Raw genomic sequence first — 21,111 nt, 5'->3', positions numbered from 1 at the left:
AAATCAGTTCCTGTATGTGTCATAAATCCTGCCCTATCACTGCTTGCTCAGGCTGTCCTGTACCAACTCCCTTTACTTCTGCAAATTAGGGAGAATAAAATCTGGTGTGTCCTTCACCTTGGCAGTCTCTAACAAGCAAACTTTGCTCATGGTTTGGGCTGTACCACTAACTCACTGCTCTCTGCAGGACATCAGGGCTCAAGCCTTCGAGTTCTACAAAATATTACAACTCCCAGGTTTATAGCATTTATATACACAATTCTGAATATGGTAAAAATGACCCAAGAGCACCTTACCATTATGGTCCCTCCTGTCTGGGTTCGCAGAGGTTTCAGAACTTTTCTCTGAACAAGGAAATTGGGAAGAAAGGCAACTGGTGGGATTTCTGTGATTGCAGCCACCACAAATGACCACTACAAAGAGAGGAAAATAAGTTTCAATTAATATCCTGTCTTAATGGCAGCATTTAGAGCTCTCATGCGTAGCTATTTAACAAAAATGGAGCTCATAAGTTCTTAGCAAGATTCTGAATATTTTTAGATGGAGATGACCTTAACAGTCCTTATTAGTAACCTCCTCAAGGTTTATCCTCAAGTGATTAACAATGAGAATCATCATTTTCAACCACCAGCACTAGGCTTTTCAGGTTCTAGTATCAAATTGTAATACATCAGCAACTTTTCAGCAAGCTAGTATTTCAGAAAATCTAATATCCCTGGGATTAGGAGGAAGAATTCTAGGATGTCCTTCAGTAGCATTAGCAGCAAGCTATGCTTGACATATTGTTCAAACCTAAAATAACTTTTCCTATTCAAATCAAAAGGATACACCAAGGAGAAAGGAAAAAAAACAAACAAACAACTCAACTCAGAAGTTCAAATACTTAAATGAATACATTGCAAATTTCACCATGGAAAACTGATTAAATTTTACATAGCATATTAAACACTTTTGGAAAATGCTTCAAGGAAGCATTTTGTTAAGAAGTCCTATCACCAAGTACACGACTTGAAGGTTAGAACACAAAATATATGCAATATGTAAATGCTTTTTTTTTGCAAACACATATAGGTTACTTCAAAGAACTTCTGCTAATGTTGCTACCAGCGATAACAACCCCAAATATATTTCAAAGCCTAAGTCACAAGCAAGAATATACCTCTACCTGCAATACTAAAATGTCCAGGTACCAAGAATTAGGGATTTGACACCCTGTAGAAAGATTCTGAACAGAGAATTGAACAAAATTCAGTACTTGGCTGCCTGATTACTGTTGGTTGTTTATTTACAACTGACAGGACATCCAAGTGGTCAGTTTTAACCAAAACCAACCACAAACCAACCTCAGGGTGCTCTGGTACTTGAAGAAAAACCAACTTTGGCTTCACATGTACCAGTGATTCAACTACAAAGTACTCTTGGGTGGGGTGGGAGGGTGGCATTATTTATAAAGTCAAGTACTAACAATATTTTGCCAAGTTGATTTTAAGCTCTTACTGCTTTTATTTTTGTAAGATATTATTGTTACCATACTACCAACCCTGTATCAAAATGGTTTAATTATTTTGTAACACAGCCAATCATGATAAAGTCCTTCTGCAAGATTATTTTAGCTTTTAAACAAGCATGATGTAAGGTTCAGTCATGTTGTTCTAAAACTGAAGAGTGCACATATGGATAAAATAAACTTTCATTGTGAACAATGATCACAACACTTGAGAAAGTTTTTACACAGTTTAAAAAACAAAATTAATCTCAAGAGCAAGCAATGGGAGCAATGAAGACTCAAATCAACAGGATGCTGCTGCAGGTTCTTAAATAAATTCAAGAAATGCAACTGTGGTATGAGTAAAGAGTGAGCAAAACTCCTTTCCAGCTGAGGACACCCCCAGAACAGTGCCAAAGCCACAGACATCCACTGCTTCAGCCTTAGCCCTTTGCTGTGCTTAAGCAGTTCCTGAGAGGAAAATCTTAAATATTAAGAATACAACTATAGCCTAATGAAAATGCTTCTTAAAAGAAACCCCACTGTAGTAACACCTCCAACTGTGGACAGCTCCATGCACTTCTTTTCCTCAATGTTTTAATTTTGTCATCCAACATTTCCTGCAATAAATGCTCAGAACATCTACATACATACTTGGAAAAGTAATCAGAAGGAATTGGTTTCATATACTTGTATACTTGTATACTTACAAGTTTATATTTACAATACTTTTTGTATTGTAAAAATAAAAAATTATTTTTATTAGAAAGGGATCACATTAATTATGTTCTCCAGGCTGTGATCTGGCTGCCATAACACTAGATATACACTTTTTAGTTCCCTTTGACACACAACAAGCACTTCAATTTTTATTATTTTTTTTTTAATCCTTACTTTTCATTCAAATTGCCTGTATCACAGAAGAGTATCAGTATATCAGTTAGTGTTTCTTCTGGTAGTTACTTTACCTCACTCAGCCATCATCAAATTACTGATTCTCTAATAAAGTTCTGTAGACATGTTACAAAGTAGAAATTAAAACCTGGTCTGGATTCAAGGGTAACAATTATAAATAAACAGTACTCAGTAACATACCTTATTCTTTTCTTTTTAGTTAGAGACTCCATTTATCTTTTCATTTCTATTGCTAGTATAAGATTTAAGATTATTTACCTCCCTGTGTTTCAGGTAAATAATTCAATTTATGATTTTAAGTCTAAATTAAAAATAAATAAGTCACTCCCTGTTTTCTTAAAGAGAATAAAAATGTCAGGTTAACCTGTAACCAGGTATATTTTACTTTACTACATGCCTTCAACCAAATTAACTGGTAGGCAGTATCATCAAATTTGTTTAAGAGCACTGTATCAAGATATTAAAAACAAAACAAAAGAAAAAAAAAAAACCTTTGAGTTCCTAATTTTCATTGCTTGAGACAAGCAACTTATAAAGCACTTGAGCACTTATACAGTATAATTACTATTAACCTAGAATCCTCTAGTTATAAAAACTCCACTCTTAGTAAGGTTCAATATGCAATAATTCAAATCAGTAGTTTTCAAGGACTAATGGTGAAAAGGTAACACTAGGAAGCTAAAGTAGTCACTTTCATGCTGATACATCCTGGATTAATACAAACTGCACTTTAGTGATCAAAAACCAGTCTCTGATGTAGTGCCTTTTATGTTGTGCATTCATGGTATTCCAGCATTTTAAAATAGCCAACTACACATAAAATTTTAGAAAATGGGCAATTTTGTTCTTTAATATCTAAATTTAAATTGCATTTAAATCCTTGATAAGTTTTTGGAGTTAGTCCTAGCTTCAAGGAAAAATTCACAGACTTGCAAATCCAACACCAAGCAACTACCATGGTTTTATATTTAGAAGCTTGCTAGGGACAAAGCTATTTGGGTGTACCCTCAATAGATACAGAAAGTATGTCTTAACTTGAATTAATGTAAGATAAAATCATAAAGGAGAACAGGAAGCTTGCAATTTTCACAAAAATTCCTAGGTCAAGGTACCAATGCACTATTTTCATTAGGAAGAAGACACTGAGCTGATAGAAACCAATGACAGCCAGGTGATACAACCAAGGAAACCAACCAGCCAGTAAAACAGTCTGGTGCATCAGTTTCTCAACTGAAGACTTGGAAATATTGAAGGAAAAATAAATCACTGTTAACCAAATGTTACTTCATCCTCAAGAGGCTTAGTAGTTGGTTTTGCTGCCAAGAATGCATACAAACAGTGGTATGAAAACTGAAACCTGTCAGACCTTATCCCCTGTGAAGACACTTTTGTATTTTTCATTACTCTCCAAGCATACTCAAATCTCATTACCTTTAAAAAAACATTTTTGTATTTTGCATTTCTACAGACCTTTACCTAACACATTATATGAAAAGTTAGATGAAAAGAGCAGGTAAATGAAGCTGATCCTCACGACTTCTAAATCAACATAGCACAGCAAACCACCACTCACCTTCACAAACTTTTCACCAATGAAGACTGAAAAAACTGAGCAAGGCAAAAACATGATGGACAGCCCAAGGACTGCATGAGCTGAGGAACTGGACAGGAGAACTTTATATACTTCTGAAGGGACCTGATTTTCCCAAACCAAACCCACAGGTTTTCAGCTGCCACATCTCTTTTGGTCACTAATGCCATGCATGCCCAGGATGTGCTCTGTGCTGGTTTAGCTGGACACCTAAAATATCAACAACTATCACAGGCTGAACTGATTATTTCTGAGCCTGCTCCTGCTGCCTTCATTCCCACAGGTCTTGCTGCCTTCCTCAGGCACACTGCCCACAGCACTGTGGGACACTCTCAATCCAGTTTTCACTAAATGTAAAAATTTACTTCTCTAATAAAGAGATCAACTTTTCATTTTTAAATCACTTGCATTTCAGAGTTCACTCACGTTACCATAGAACCTCTCAGAGGTAAAAATGGTTCAAGGGCAAGACTTGGTCTGAAACTGGCTTTAACCTACATCTCCTTGCTACATTTCAAAATGCTGATATATAGGAAATTAATACTTTACGTAACACTAGAAAAAGGCAGTAAGCAGGAAAGTACTGCAAGCAAAGGATCCAAAGTCCAGTTGTTACCTTAGAGAATTGAATTCTTCAAAGGAATTACTGAGGGGGAATCAGCTCAGTTCAAAATGCCAAATTCTGTTGTAAGGACCAGTCATGCAGGGAAACAGGGAGAGCCTTCCTTCCAACCCAGAACTGATTTCTGTTGAGTACTGTTTAATTTTCTTTGTCCACACCATACTTTATTTCTCTTCAACCAACCTCCAGCCAGCTTCTTCAGCTACTGCTAAGATACCAGCCACCATCTCTTCTCACAAGTCTATGGAATTTCCTGCTAAATTCATGCCCAAATTTTAAACAAACATGCAAATGATCTGTTACTGTAAGACACCTGGGCATCCTCAGAAACACAAGACCTTTGTGGACTTCATAGCTGATCTAACATAAAATTATGTCATTTATTGGTAGATCTGTATTTGTCTGGGCTAAAAAAAAATAAATAAAATAGAACAGCAGACTATGGTTAAGGCAATACACAGGATACCCTAGGCCCTATGTTATTCTGAATTTGCAACTAAGCAGTTCTATGTTCACTGCTTGGCAGGAATTTACTGGTATGACCAGTACAATGTCTTCCAGTTTCTACAACTGTAGGAAATATTCTCTCAAGAAAAGAGGCACAAGAGATACAGAGTTAATCACATCTGAATGCAAACAACAGTACTGGTTTTGAACACCAAGCTGTACAGGCAGTTCCCTGTGAAGCCATCCTGAAGGTACTAATATTATTATGCTATTCCAAACAGAGCTATGCACATTACAACCAGCTTCAAAAAAGTGATTCAGTAAAAAGAGGTAGGTGGTTCCATGGAATTCAGAGATTGGTATCAAGAATAGCTGCAATAAGACCAAAACTAATGATGTATGACATTGCATGTAACTTTACAGCACAAAATGAAGCAGCGTAAGAGAACTAACAAAAGAAGTAAGACTGAAAAGTTCAAACAAATAACAGACCTCTTACCCAGAAAAATAAAATATTCCAGAAATAGCAATACAAGGACTCTTTCACTGTGGAAGGGCAAAGATGACTCAAAATGACTTTTCAAATTATGAAATAGAAGATGATTTCTAATGCAAATCTCTTCTCTGCTCTCCAAGTAGAGAGTTGTAAAATAAAAGCAGTACCACCTGTGCTCATGTTCCATCTACAGATTACTGAATATATTCAGAAATAAAACTCGTGTTCACATTTTAAAGTTACAGAGAAGTTTAATAAATGGATGTTTCATTTATAAATACCCAATAAATGCTCTTTAACCCCTGTGAATCTGTAGTCCTGTATGAGCTGGTACTGGAAACCTTCACCCACAGATAACATTCAAGTTAGGCCCCTGCAATGGTCTTTCAACTCCTTCCATATTCCGCTGTTACAGGGAGTGTCTAAGTAAGAAACCAGCATTTCCCACTACAACTGACTGCCAACAGAATCCCTATATGGATACTCTTTTGAAACTACATAAACCTCAAAGCCATAATTCAAACCTTGAGTAAAAAAAACATTCAGAAAAGTAATCCATTTTGGAGCTCTTCAACATATTTTCAATTTCAGACTGTATTTTAATAACTAAATCAAAACTTACACTTTTGAAGACTAAAATCCCAGTGCTAAAGACAATATTATTTGCATCTCAAACATTTAATTTATACTTAGGTGCTTTAATTTTGAAATATCATTTCAGGTCTCCTATTTAGCACAATAGATCCTCTTTCTCTTCCACCCCTCTATAATGTGAATTCCGTGCTATTTTTATGTTTTTCTTTCAGCATTCTCGATTACAATGTTTAATTAAAAACACACAATTCCATAATCTGTAAAAGTTGATTCTATAATGAAAGCAGTAGCATATCTGTTGGCCTTGACACTAATTCCAGGCAACTTGATTGAAAAACATAAATAAGTACAGCACCTTTAATTTATTAAGGTAGCGCCTTGTGTGAACCACCAAGAGATCTTCATCAGTAGCTTCCCGTGCCTGCACTATCAAGTCATCTGAAATTAGTTTTTCTTCTGAAATAGAAGAGAAATAACAGTTGGCATTGTACACCATCACTTAACTTCCCATATTCCACCCTGCCAAAGAACCAACTCTAACCTTGATGAAGAAACTTCACCTATAAATCATCAAAATAACATTTGCTTACTCAGTGTTTACAAACCTTTCAAATCCATACCTGTTATATAAGTAAGCTACTTATTGTGTAAATGATAAGTATTGTTTACCTGAAGTTTTCAGAGTGCAACCACAGTAACTTCTTGTTTAAACTAAAAGACAAGACAGACAGCAGAGGATGGACAGACACAAAAGAATCCTTACAGTCTAGGGCTTAATCCACTGGGAAAACCTTAGTGCTTGTACCATCAAGTCTCCACCATTCTTTAACACACTTTAAAAAAAATGCATATTTGATACTAGTATTTAATTCCCTCAATATGATGGAAATAAAAAAAATACCAACATGCAATACAAAATAATTGCTTGGATGTTCATGAAGCAAATGCTTACACATTATTAGGATATGTCTGTCACATCCCTACCTGCAATTCATTTCAAGAAACACCTTTGACCAACTATTAATTCTTCCCCCTAGAGACCAATAGTTTATTTTAAAATCTAGTTTTACTAGAGCAAGTTACAAAATGCCCCTGCAAGATTTCCGAATGTGATCAAAGATAATACCTTTGAATGCATGCATCTGGATAAACTTGCCAGAAAGTACAAGTTCCAGTCAACTAAAAAACCCAAGCAGTGCAGAAAAATAATGTTGCTTTGCAGATGATCACTACAAACAACAAATGCAAGGCACCATGCCGATATTCCCAGAGAAATATTTTTATTTAATTGCTGGGTGGCTACAGTATTCTAACAGTGTATCTTTCCAATTTATACTTGGAGGAGTTTAACTCACAAATGTGAGATTTTGTTGTTACACAAGAACAGCACCTGCAACAATATTTGTTCTGGCAAGCTTATGTCTCTCCTGGCTTGGGGAACATTTCATTCACACACTGGTATCAAACAGAAAGACAAACTGCTAAAACTTTCATTCTGAGGAAGAAGAAGGTAAGCACAGAGAGATTTTCACTGGTGATTTTCTGAAATAAAGAGGAAGATCAGATGTTGCCAGGAATTGCTACAGAGCCACAGACAACCAGAAGGTATCCTGTGGCTTCTTTCTCCTTTACAAAGCAAGGTGAATAAATTGATCAGGGAAAACTGATTTTCTGTGAAAATTTGAGACTATTTGAGACTAGAGCAGATATTTCACTCAAAAAAGAGCTAGATGAAAAGACTTCATATAGAGAAGGAGCAGAAAGGCAGAGGTTTTGAATGAATTCAGAAAATAGTTATGGAAAGGTTGTTTGAGGGAAGATCCAGAACTCAGCTACTAAATGGAGTTGTAGAATTTAAGCTCAATTAAATACAAATACAAGGCAGCCTAAAGTTGGAATGGCAATAGTCAACTGGAAAAGAGTTGTCTCCATTAATTGAAGGGGTCATTGAGATCACAAAAATGGAGGCAGCCTGGCTCTCCAGTAACCTTTGTCTTGGCAAAAGAAAAAGGTTGCTTTTTTCAATAAAGATTATAAAGATTTTCTAGGTCCTGAGCCTAAGCTTGGTTCTTACATTTATATTTCCTTGATGTATTTCTGCCTGTATCTTCCAGTTTTGTTCAAACAGCAATAATGAGCACCATCACAAGTCCTGCCTGTCACCTCAAAGCTCTTCCTAAACATTATTAGAATATCATGAGGTTGATAAAGAACAGATTCATACAAGATGCACTGATCTCTCAGCCTGAGAAGCACCATTTGCCAGTAGACTGCCTGCAATCTAAGAAGAGTAAATTATACCTCCCAGCAAGCTGGTCATTAACACCTGTAGTTTCACAAGCCACAAGGAATGCCCCAGTTCCTGTTACACCTGGTGTAAAGCAAGAGAAGCACAAAGCTATAGGTAAGCAGACACAGTACTCCCAAACTACAACTCAGGTTTTGCAAGCCAAACTTTGTAATCTTGCAGCTAACACAAGAAGGATTTCCATTCAGTGCTATAAAACTGAAGTCTGTATTCTGGTTTAGGTGCATCTTGGTCCTTAAAAGAATGAAGAAACCAGAACTGCCAACAGGAGCTGTCCTCAAGAGGAAACACTGCTCTCTCCAGCACTCATCTAGAACTGAAAGTGTTCAAATCTTTGACACCCTGTTGAGCATCCAAACGTGGCATGCTGAGTGACATCCACAAGGCTTCAGCAGTCTGCACCTAACTTGGAAAGTCAAGAATCTGGTGCCTGCTTCAGATGTGGAAACAGTTCTCAAACATCCCACAAGAACATTTCTCATAAAGGCCATGCAATGAAATTCTGCTCACTTCATGCATTCATTCAAATTGCAAAGACCAGAAATACTTGATATGGTCTAAGGCATTGCTAAGCTCATGTTCCTCCTCACTCCTTTTCACTCAGTCTTGTAATGCTCTGGGCTACAACAAAATGAACCAAAGTAGCTACTCTGACCAGCATTATTCACACCTCTGCAGAGAGCAAAGCATTTCATGAGCTTGAATTTTCAATCCCATTTCATGAGTTTCACACTGCACAGACACCATGACTGACTTAGTGGAGTGAGCAGATACATATATTTTCAAAGGACTGTGCAACACACCTTTTTAGGTTAAAAAGTATTTTAACCTCATGCCCTCGTGCAAGATGTTTGTTCTAACACTACAGTTTCATCTTTTAAATATTTTATAAGCAACATCTTAAACAATATATGACATCCAACACCTCAGAAATCTCACAATTCATTTAAGTTAAATTAATTTAAATCCAGATTTAAATTAAATCCTGATTTAAATCCAGAAAAAGAAAAAAAATATTTAAGTGCTCCAAATATGACTGATTAGTATAGCTTATATCCACACAATGAGCAATGAAGATGTACAGTCACTATTATACTGGCAATTATTAACATAAGTCTGCACTAACCACATAATTTCTCTTAGCTCTTGTGTAAACGTTGGTCTAAGAGGCACCTTCTGTTAATTTACCTTTCAAAAAATTGATTACTTTTCCCCATTTCCCTGCATCAAATGGATGCAGTTTCTCAAGTCCCACAAATGTGATGTTGTAGTCTGGAGAATAAACGATAGGCCAGCATGTTGATGGAGGATCCTCATACAGCTCAGTTCTGTGAGGCCTTGAAAAGCAAAAAACAGCCCTGTCACCATTTTTAGCAACTATTTACAATGTTGAATGTTTTTCACAAAAACTACAATTTAATAGTCCTTTTAAACACTAACTTCACATTAAGAATGATTCCTGGAGGTGCTATTTCCCACTGTCACTAAAAGGGAAAACTTTTATTTAATGGCTTTTCAGCAGTAGGGTCAGGTACAGCAACATCCCTCACTTCAACCTGTACAGCTAAACTCTTGAGCTAACCAGGGGTGGGCAAAAAAAATAACTGAAGAATGCATATTAATGAATTAGGCAGAGGTAGCTCATTGCAGACATTAATTAATGGAAATGTTTGCTTCACTCCCCTCATCTTTCCAAGCTTATCAAGCATTGCCTCTAGCTTAAGAAGTTGCACCCGGTTTTACAGACACTGCAACCTTCAACAAATACATGACTAGACTCACATTTTAAAGTCTGTATGTAAAGATAACTGAAAGAAACAAACCACACTGCTCCTTTACATGATTCTTCTAACAGCACAAGGTTAGAAAGATTTCTGGGATCCTTTCCAAAGGAGCAGCAGATTATTTTGCGAGCAGCTCAGCAAAACAGGTGTGGTTTTGTATACATACAACCAGATCTCATGCCTATAACCCTCAACCAACACTTTTCCTTTAGCCCTCTTCCAAATACCTGTGTTCTCCTCAACTCAACAGAACAGTCAGCTCGGAGCCCTCCTTCCCAGCCCAGCCAAGCACTGCAGTGTTCAGCTGGAGGATTTGGGTGACACCAGTTTGCACACAGGGGTCACCAGGCCAGCCAAACCCCAGAGTGGGGCTGCGTTAATACCCAGCCTGTTCCACCAGCTCTGGCCTTCCTCCTCTACCCCAAGCCCGGTAGTATTGAGTTATTTTGAGACTGCTTTTGGGCCCCGAAATTTAATTCGGGTTTGCAAAGTGCTTCACAAGTCGCTGAGCAAGACAGAAGGGTCCTTTGTCAGGTGAACAATACGAACAGAAAACCTCTTATTTCCAGCCTAAATAACGCACAGAAAAAGCCCCTTGAAGTCCCCCTAAATTCAAAAGTCTCCCATAAAACAAAACAAACCCAAACAGGAAGACAATGAAGGTTTTTCACCAGCGCCTGCAGCCCACACATCACCCACACAAGGCGCCAGGGCTCCCCGGAGCCTTCCCTCGCCCCCCCCGGCAGTAAAAGGGGGTGCAGCACAGCGCCTTGTGCCACCGGGAGGGCTGAGCCCAGGAGATGCTTCCCTGGGCGCTCCCTCCCTTACCCCAGGACACCTCAGGCCCCACCTGGCCGGGCCGGGACCGGTGCAGGTGGCTCCGGGGCGGGTTTCAGGCGGCCGGGGTGGAGTGAGGCGGGCAGGGGCGGCCAGTCTCGGGGGGCAGAAGCAGCACTGCTCCGGGCAGCTTCCCGGGCGCACCTGGCGGGCCTGCCCCCGGGCAGGGCGAGTCCCCAGGCCGGGAAGGACGGGCCCCCAGGCCGGGCAGGCCTCCGTCTCCTCCTCCCCCTCCTACTCTCCCTCCTCCGCTGGGCCCGGGCCTTCCTGCCGCCCCGGGAGGCCGCCTCCCACCCGGCCCAGCAGCTCCGCAACGGCCCCTGGTCCGGCTCCCCGCGGTACTCACATCCCCCCGCCGTCCGCGGGCGCTGGGCAGGCGGCGCAGGGTACGCGGGAGCGGCACCGGCACCGGCAGCCCCACGGCCCCGCCTCTCGGCGGGCGGAGACACGGCGGGGCCGGGCGGGATCGGGGAGCAGCGGGACGGGCAGAGGCCGGAGCGGGCCGGACGGGAACGGGGGTGGCTCAGCGCGGATCCCCGTGGGGTGACCGGTAGCAGCGTAAGGAGGGTCCGAGCAGGGGGCAGAGAAGGAGAGGACTCCTGCAAAGCTTTGGAGGGACAGCGGTCACGCGTAGAGGAACCACGGCTCCGGGGAAAACGTCTTTAACGTTTAATGGGGGTGTCTGGGGGATCTGCGAGGCGGACGGGGTGGTGCGGGATGAGATGCAGAAGGAATCGGGTAAAGGGAAACGCCAGGTCCCAGGAAAAGCAGGTGGTGTGCTGTGAGACTTAGAAAAACTCACCCCAATATTTATATTTTACCTCAGCTGCTGCCGCGATTTTATATCAAGGGCCTCAAAGTGATTCCACAGAAATGATATCTTTGGAAAGGAAAATATGGTTATCAGTATAAAGTAAAATTTACAAGATACCAGTAGACGAAGAGACATAGCAGCTTAGCAGGATAATGAAGAGAACAAAAGTGAAGTAGGAATATCATCTAACCAAGCAGCAGAACTCCCACTGATGTTATCAGGTCAAGACTCACCTCAGGAACACCATCTCTACATTCAGGCACACAAGAAAAAGAAGTTAGCTTCAAGTGTGCTTTGCTACCCTGCTTGAATATATACAAAAAGTATTTCTTCCACAGTTGTACAGCTAAATCAATAATGCCACCATGAAAAATGGTCCATCAATACAAGCAATATCTATCAAACCAAGGATAAATGCACACAATCACTCTTTTCTCATGAGGACTAATATCTCTTTATGAGAGTTCCAGATAAATGTCTTTCTTCATAAATTATGCTGGCTTTGACTTGGCATTCAGTTTTGATGGATGCCTGGACTTCACCTTGGTATTTATTTAGCAGCATGAGACTGTTATCCCAAGAAAACATTCTATCCCTTTGACATTATCTTTTAATTAACATTTCTTGTTGTTCTGGCCTTTTGTGCACTTGCCTCAGTATTCAGCATATCTGCCTTTTATTCCTTGTAATGGACTGCTTAAAGCTTGGTGCTTAATTACAATTTGGTGTTGGATTGTTTGGTTAACTAGACACAAATAGAGCACGTTATTTAATTTTAATTTGTTTACTATTAAACTGAAATTAAAGATAAACTATTTGTTGAATCTTGTAAGTTGTTTTTTGTCTGCCCTTTCCCAATAATCATTCACATCTAAACTATGACACCAACACTTCTTCCACTGGAAAACGTGGTTAGTCATTCCTTTTCTCACCCCCAAAAATCAAACATCATAGAATCCCAGCTCCCCAGATTTCCAGAATCCCTCTGGATACCTCTTCCAGAGTACTGGAAGGTGCTCTAATATCTCCCTGGAACTTTCTCCAGGCTGAACAACCCCAGCTTTCTCAGCCTGTCTCCAGAGCAGAGCTGCTCCAGCTTTCAGATCATATGCAGGCCCCCCTCTGGACTGGCTCCAACAGCTCTGTCTCCTTGTGGTGTTGGGATGTGCCCACTACTTGTGTTGGGCTACCCATGACATCTTCTGCTTTCATTCTCCTCATTTGATGCCACAGTAAGTCATGCTCTTACCTGCATGCTGATTCCCACCAGGCCACCTAATAATGCCTTCTACTTTCTGTGCCAGCAGCAGGGACATGTTCCCTCGGAGGCACCCTGAGGAAGTGCTGCACAGATTTAGGCTAAGGTCTGGTCACTCTTTTTGTCTCCAGTAAAAGAGAGACAACCAAGACATGGAGTTCTTTCCATGCAGCATGCATCATTTTAAAGACTATAAATCAGGAAATATAGTTTATTATTTACCATTTGGGCACTCTGTGACTGTTCTTGATGCTGCTGTGGTTCCAAGGAGCTGTACACTGAAGACCCAACAATCCATCAGTTCTCACCCCAGAGGAGGTACAGCCCTGCTGAGGAAACATCAGAAGTTAGTTTCATCATCATAATGAGGTTTTAACAGTTTTTTAAACAAACCATATAGGGCATAATATTGTTGTCTAGTATTTTTTTTTCTTTTCTTTTTTTTTTTTTTGGGTAGAAGGTAACTACTTCCTCATAAATTAGGCCCAAGATATGCAAGAGAATGACTTGTGTTGGATTCTGGACGTTCTCCAAGCTCCAGTTTTCTGCCAGCACACTTGTCAAGGCAAATAGATTAGGAAACCTTACAGCACAGTGAGAGAAACAGAGCTGAGCAAATAATGACATTTTTCATTCACTAGTCACTCTTAAGAGAAACTTTCTGAAGAAAAGTTGGGGTTCACATTATCTTTTTACAGCATTGTAGGATTTAAAACAAAGTGACCTTTCCAAAAAAATATTCTGTCATGAATTTGTATTTTAAATACATATAAGTGAAATATTTTAATTTAAAAAAATAAAAACCAAACAATACACTTAAATTAATACACATTCACAAAATGTACTGCAATAGCTCATTCATACTTTTGGATGGAAGAGATTTCTTTTAAAAGTTCTGTGGAATTCTCTGTGGAATAGTCTTCTCTTTGAAATTAGAAAAGCCAGGCAAGAAGAAAAAGTCAGCAGCAAAGACAAGAAGATGACCTATGTCTCTTAGAATAAAACCACATACTCATAACAAGCTATGAGTCTCTAAAGTTCTTGGAATCCTTCGAAATTAGGCCCCAAGTACAACACAGAAGTGACAAAATATATCAATTACAACCCATCTTCTGCAGTGTGTGGATGCTGTTTCTCAGATGATAGCTCTGTTTTCCCAAGGCAATGGAAATGTTTTCTCCTTATACCATTTTGCTTCTCGTGAGACAAACTCGAATGGCTTTGACAGCATTATGGATAACACCAGGGTCTTGTGGTAAGGGAGTTTATTAATTACTGCATCCCTGAGAGCACAGGCATATGACTTATAATAAATAACCAGCAGCCTGTTAACTCTCAAGGTCTGGCTTGTTTGGTGTGATCTTTGTCATCCTTCAAGATGAGAATCATAGAAAGCACCTCTGGGAGGACAGGCTGCCTTCTAAAAGAAATACTTGTTTATAACGTGGCTCCAGTTTGGAATTGATTCAGGAAATGGCTTTGTCCTTCTGGAGAACTCTTTTCAGGATATTCATGGGATTGGTCTCTTTAAAGCTCAGGGATCCACTTGTGTGGATATGTTTGATTATGGGTCCCAGAGCCTGAATTGCTAGAAAAAACAGGTGCTTTCAGCAAGCAGAAAAACAAATGTCCCACATAAAAAAGATGCAAATGACTTCTTAGATCTGATGTTGCATGATAGTGAAATTCTTTAAACATGATGGTGAAACATGATAAGGGTTTTTCCATATCAAGAAACAGTGAAGTTAAAAATGAAAGTCAGTGGTAGCAAAGTCATTAGTGGTGTAACCTTTGGGTCACCTGTCTTACAAGTGAAGCAGCATGATGCCAAATGAAGAGTTGATGCAACTTACAGTATTGTTTTAACCTCCCAGAAACTTTGCAGTTACTGCCTGGAGCTGAAATAATCCAAGAACTGAAATAATCTGAGTAGATTTTATGAGGCCTGAGCTCTGCAGTCACCCCCCTCCTCTATACCAGGACACCTGAGCTACCTCCTATGTCTCAACCCCAGCTCTTGTCACCACAGCCTGTCCTCTGCAGAAAAAAACAGCAATGTGCAAGTCACTTCATTTTGTTTCAGTTGTGGGATGCAAAGTATTATTTCTCAAAGGGCAAAAGACCCTCAGGACTGAAATAAGAGCCACATCACAAATAGTTTGCTGTCAAACAAGTCTGAGTTGAAGGTTTTGAAGCAGGTAGCGTGAAGAAATGAGAAGAAATGAGCTACAAATAAAATCAGGGATGAAACACTTTTAAAGGAACATATAGAAAGAGATTTTTAACTTATATCAGGACTGACTTTTCATGTATAAAAATTATAATAGTAACTCATATGAATTTCTACAGAAATTTTTAATTATTGCTTTTCAATCAGAAAATAATATTTTGAAAGCATGTGCTACATTCATCTCTTTGATCCTAAGAGGTCTGATCTGCCATGTGGTGACACGACTGAGATCAGACATTTGCTTCCATGGTGTTTAGAAAATATGAAATGATTGATTTCTCTAATCCAGCAGAGCAGAAAAAAGTCTGTGCTTTTTCTAGCTCAGAAACTGATACAGTATTCTTCCTTTCCTGTGTGTTACTCAGAGCAGATGGGAATACAAGGCCTGAATACTCCTTAAAGATATCACTATTCTCTTCACAGTCCTATCTTCACTCTTATTAGCCTACGTCCTTCTCCCTTGCTGAATAACATCTAACTGAAACCCTCAGTTTCTAAAACAAGAGCATGATACCACTCACCACCACTTTGTGCCTTCAGTGCCATGTGGTTCTCAAAACAAGAGATGCAGGATATTGCAACAGAATTGAGATTATACAAATCCTAGCAGGGGTTTATCCAAAACAGACTTCAAATAACCTCTTCAGATTCACTAGAGGGACTCAGTGTAATGCCTTGAGCCAACAACCAGTGGAGGAAGCTGTAAGACTTGATTTACTCTCAGACAGAGTAAGCATCTACGAGTCAGTACCAAAATGGAAAAAATCTTGTTTAGTACAATGAGATGATTTCCAAAGAAAGAAAAGTTCTCAAACAAGTATCTTATCTGCAGGTCCCTTCAGAAGCTCAGCTAGTTACTTAACTGGATGAACATGAGCACAAGAGAGAAACACAATTAAGTTAATTAATAACTCCTCTATTGCCTCAGATTTGTCTCCAAATTAATTTCTATTATCTATTCTATAGCTATCAATCTATTCTCCCAGAGCATATTTATAAATATATGTATAAATATATGGTATATAATTTTGTAATTTCATTGCCAATTACACAGACAACTTCACCTTGAGTCCTGTGTCCAGTTCTGGGCCCCTCAGCTTAGGAAGGAGATTGAGGTGCTGGAGCAGGTCCAGAGCAGAGCAAGGAGGCTGTGAAGGGATTCAGCATAAGTCCTGTGAGGAAGGGCTGAGGGAGGTGGGGGTGTTCAGTCTGGAGAAGAGGAGGCTCAGGGGAGACCTCATCACTCTCTACAACTCCCTGAAAGGAGGTTGGAGCCAGGGGGGGGTTGGGCTCTTTTCCCAGGCAACTCTCAGCAAGACAAGAGGGCAGGGTCTCAAGTTGTGCCAGGGGAGGTTTAGGTTAGATATTAGAAAGAATTTCTTTACGGAGAGGGTGATCAGACATTGGAATGGGCTGCCCAGGGAAGTAGTGGATTCTCCGTGTCTGGAGATATTTCAAAAGAGACTGGATGTGGCACTGAGTGCCATGGGCTGGGAACTGCAGCGGTAGTGGATCAAGGACTTCATGATCTCTGAGGTCCCTTCCAACCCAGATGATTCTAATTGTTCTAATATTAATAGTCGACAAACCACGTTTAGTTGATATTTGTTTGATTTTTGATAATAGAAGTGATATTTAGTCTGTTTATAGCGTGCAACAAAACAGCAAAAAAAGCACAAATTCCTGTCCTGCACTATTCAAGTGAATTCAATAGAAATACATTCAGAAATCTGGTACTCAGGTGGTGGCACCTTTCCCATTAAGAAAGAAACAACAAGCTATAATTTTCAATGTAAAAATTGTAATAATTTCTGAGTACTTAATTGGTACTTAATCAAACTGAAGGTGGAAGAGTGGGAAAAGAAACACAATTTTACAGAATATTTCTAAAGATATCAATAAGTATTAAAGAGAATTCTCACTGGAATAAGCTCTAGGAAGGGACTAAAATGTCCAGTCCAACATTCTTATGAGAAAAGACTACTCAGAATCATTGATCTGTCCTTTATGTACACAATACACATTTCTTGGCATTATACTATTCATTAGAAAAAGGTACTGTACAGGAGGTAAAGACATTCAAGCTTGTGCTGGAAAACAAACAAATCAGAAAGTTCAAGCTCCCCTGAAAAAAATCTTCTCTTAAAAAAGAAGTTAATATAGAAATCTGGTTTAAATATACAAGACATTTATATTTGACTATTGCTTTGGTACAGGTTGCAGCCAATTCCATGAAGCATAACAAGGAGCATAAATTTTCTGCTACCAGCAGCATAATTAGCATTTGCCAGGCTGAGGAACACTTCTACTGCCCCAAGGGAAGTCAGGGGTTCAGCGAAAGAAGTGAGGTGTGGCTTGTGGGAAAATTATCATGACACAAAACAGATTGAAATGCTTCCAAATCCATTATCCCTTTACGATATTTTCATGTTTCTGTACTTGTTTTAGAGTCATGAATTGTAATGTAACAATGCCTCCAGATATCCTGAAGGCACTGCACTGTCAGTAACCACCTGAGCACAGACAAGAAAAGCAAAGGAACTACAGCAGTATGAACCATCACTGACCAGCCCATCTTCATTCCAGGCTGGTAGGCTTGAGAAGCTCCAAAATTCTCAGAAACTCTCCTTGAGTCAAAGGCCTTCAGCTGAAATTCCTCACTGGCCCCCTGAGATGTTTACACATTTAGATAGGGGTGTAATGTAAGGACCAGACCTGATGTTTTATTTGTTCTCAAATATCACGGCCCAACTTCGAGGCAAATTATCGGATAACTGGCACTCAGATTGCATTAAGCATTATGAATTAATATCAACATTTTGAACCACTTGTTTCAGCAAACAGGCAGCTCCTTATGTCAGGTGTTACCAGATGGCCCTTTCAGTTGCTGAATGCCAATGATGTAATGACCACAAGAAGACAGACGTGGTAAAACGCGCTTGAATGAGGCCACACAGCTTCCCAGATAATTGCCCTACACCACTGCACTCAGCCAAGCTGTGCTTGGGGGGGGAAAGAACTAAAACTATAACATGAGGCATTTCAAAAGAAAAGTGACATATGTGAGGAAATGTGAGGGACATTCAGGGTTCATTTTTTAACAGTGAAGAATGCTCCCTCAAGGCATGGTGATTAAATTCCCTGAGGAACTTCTCAATGGTATATTAAATTCCATTTTTCTGCCACCTTAAGCAACATGTTTTTAAAAATGGACATAAATACTATTGATCCAGAGTTGCATGTACTGCTCATAGAAATTAGAAGGTGTAGCCAGGATTCTGCACCTGTGCTTGCTCTGTGTTGTACCTACAAAACTCCTAAGGAAGCCAGGAACCTGTGGAAACTATGGTAGACCCCACCAGTAGGAAAATAAAGTGCCAAAGGAGAGCTTACATTGGCTCTGGTAGCCACAGCCTGATTCTGGGGTGCTCTGGTGGGTGGCCAGAGGAGCTGTCTGACAGTATGTAGCTGACATCTAGTTGTGACAGATACTGCAGTATCACACTCCCATATCTGGGATGTGATCTGTGTTTATTTCCTTTAGAACAAAACAACAGTCCTTACTGCAAAAAAAAAAGAATTCTACCAGGGAAGAACCATAAATGATAAATATTAAGATATTTATATAATAACATATAGTAGAATAATATGGGTACAGAGATGCACTCAGTACAATGTGACCCTATCCTGATAGAAGCAACAACGTTTTGGAAAGCATCAAAGCCAGGGATCCTTCATAATGTCCACACAGAGAATGTCAGAAAAAGATGACCCCCTTCTGTTTTCTTCACTGCCTTCCCTCTGACTAACATTTACAATCAGAGCAAAACAAAAACATGCTTCTCAGCTCTCCCAGCAAACTCCTCTGCATGTGTCAGGAGCAGTTCATTTCTTATTTATATTCCACAGGAAGTTATTTTGACAGAGACGTGCTGATCACACAATGTGATAGTAAAAACACCTCCCCCATTTCTAAGGCTAACAGGCAGCTCATCAGCTGAAGCTTGTCAGTGACCAGCTCTGAGCAGCCTTCTCAGCTAGTTGCTGTGATTACAGCAATTCTTGTATTGGTGTTGCATTAATTGCAGCTTATACCATCTTGATTTGGGAGGTGTGGAGGTCTATAGCAGCAGCAGGTGGTGGAAGCTTTTCTTACTTCTCTCAGTGCCAGAAAAGCTGCCAAAAGTCACCAAAATGGTTAAGGCACTTCTTCTCCCTGCCTGCAGACCTGCTGTGTGTCACAGGCTTTTAGTTCTTTTTCCTGCACACACAAATGTAGCTGCTGCTCTCTCAAGCCTAATTATTTTTTTTTTCTAATGAAATAAGGGATGAACTTCAAGGTCAGCAAGTTCTGCTGGGTCAGCCTGTTTTTCTAGTGTTTCAGAGTAAATTATTTATCTCTGTGAAATCTATACATCCTTAAGTTATATGCCCGCTGTGAAAGATAGAAAATTTCCTAGTTGGGACTTGGCAGAGCCCCCAGGAGTTTGCAGCTTCACTTCTATGAAAAAAACTGTAGTGTCTGAGTATGAATGAATAGTGAACCAGAATAGGGAACAAAGTGTGTTCTTTCTGAGCTGTCCCCATTTGAGAGCAGTATCAGCCTTGCCTCTGAAACAGAGTTCTTAATAATCAGGAGCAAATTTGTGAGCATCAAATGCTCACTAATAATGTGCTGCTTAAGGAGTGCTTGAGATTGGCACACTGTGGTTGGCATTACAGAATTTTTTCAATACATAATGTTAACAAAAATAAAACCCAAACATACCAGTGTCAAAGTTCCTTGAATGCACCCCTAGACCAGGGCACTTTGAATGGGTAATTGTGAACAGTGCATCTGTGGCTCAGCTACCCACCACGGTATTTAGCATTATTAAGACCACCACTCATAATTCTGACTAACACAACTCTTCTGGCTTGCAGAAATGTTGAGATCTCCTCACTGGTGGTGGCTCTCAAATGGCTGGATGTGATGGAAATCAGTTATTCTTCTCCAGAACATGGTTTGAATTGTGTGCAGTAAATAAGGTTTCAGGGCAAATGTTTGAAAAATGAGAAGAAAACAAAACAGCCACACATCATCCTGCCTGTGCCCTTGAGTAGGGCAGGTTTTTTTCTGAAAGGTTCCTGTCCATATACCAGCACTGTTTCAATGGGTAATGAAAGGTTACAAATTCTGAATACATTTTTTTTTTCACATGTAAGTTTGCCCAAGTAATCTTATTCTGGTATTTCCTAACTTTTCAGTGTTTTTTAAATTTATTTTTTATAGTTTTTAGCATATTTTTATCTGACCTTGTCTGTATGCTTTCTAGTATTTTCATTACAAGACTAGTATTTGGTGAAAAAGAAAAACTAAAGAGTGTTTTTGGGTTGTTTTCACCTTAATGGACTACCCCCCTTGTGAAACAGTCCAAAACTAACCCCAGCTGGAAGCCACCTTCTATATAAGCCAGTTCCAGTGCATTTCATCAATTTAAAAAGCCAAGACAACCAAGCCTTTGGGGAGGCAACTTCTTAATACTTCCAAATCTGTTTAAGCTGAAGGCCAGAAGCGTGAGATCAGTCATCACAAATCACTTTTATTCCACTGTAAATGCTCCACTCATTTGATATGATGCCAGCGTCCTCCTGAGGAGACCACAAAACCTCAGAGCACAGTTTGGACTCGAGGTGAGCTGACAGATCTGTCAAGCTACAGATAATTAGAAACAAACTTCCTAGTAAGT

The 21,111-nt window shown here is 39.7% G+C and overlaps 1 protein-coding gene across 2 annotated transcripts in view; it reads right to left on the bottom strand.

The window, feature by feature from the left end:
- Nucleotides 1-11,511, bottom strand: part of HDAC11 (histone deacetylase 11) — a 28,677-nt gene extending 17,166 nt beyond the window's left edge. Inside the window, exons 1-4 of one of the 2 annotated variants that reach the window (XM_030458720.1) lie at nucleotides 11,427-11,511; nucleotides 9,648-9,796; nucleotides 6,507-6,607; nucleotides 297-413 (exon numbers count right to left, since the gene is read on the bottom strand). In XM_030458720.1, coding sequence (XP_030314580.1) covers nucleotides 297-413; nucleotides 6,507-6,607; nucleotides 9,648-9,796; nucleotides 11,427-11,428 — 369 coding nt within the window. In that variant the 5' untranslated portion in view covers nucleotides 11,429-11,511. The remainder of the gene's footprint in view (nucleotides 1-296; nucleotides 414-6,506; nucleotides 6,608-9,647; nucleotides 9,797-11,426) is intronic. The other variant, XM_030458721.1, reaches the window with a different exon arrangement.
- Between the last annotated feature and the right edge of the window lie 9,600 nt (nucleotides 11,512-21,111).

The sequence above is a fragment of the Calypte anna genome, chromosome 12 (assembly GCF_003957555.1).
Source record: "Calypte anna isolate BGI_N300 chromosome 12, bCalAnn1_v1.p, whole genome shotgun sequence".
Classification (NCBI taxonomy): Eukaryota; Metazoa; Chordata; class Aves; order Apodiformes; family Trochilidae; genus Calypte; species Calypte anna.
The sequence above is the reverse complement of the archived record's forward strand: the minus strand, read 5'-3'. Positions and strand labels throughout refer to the sequence as shown.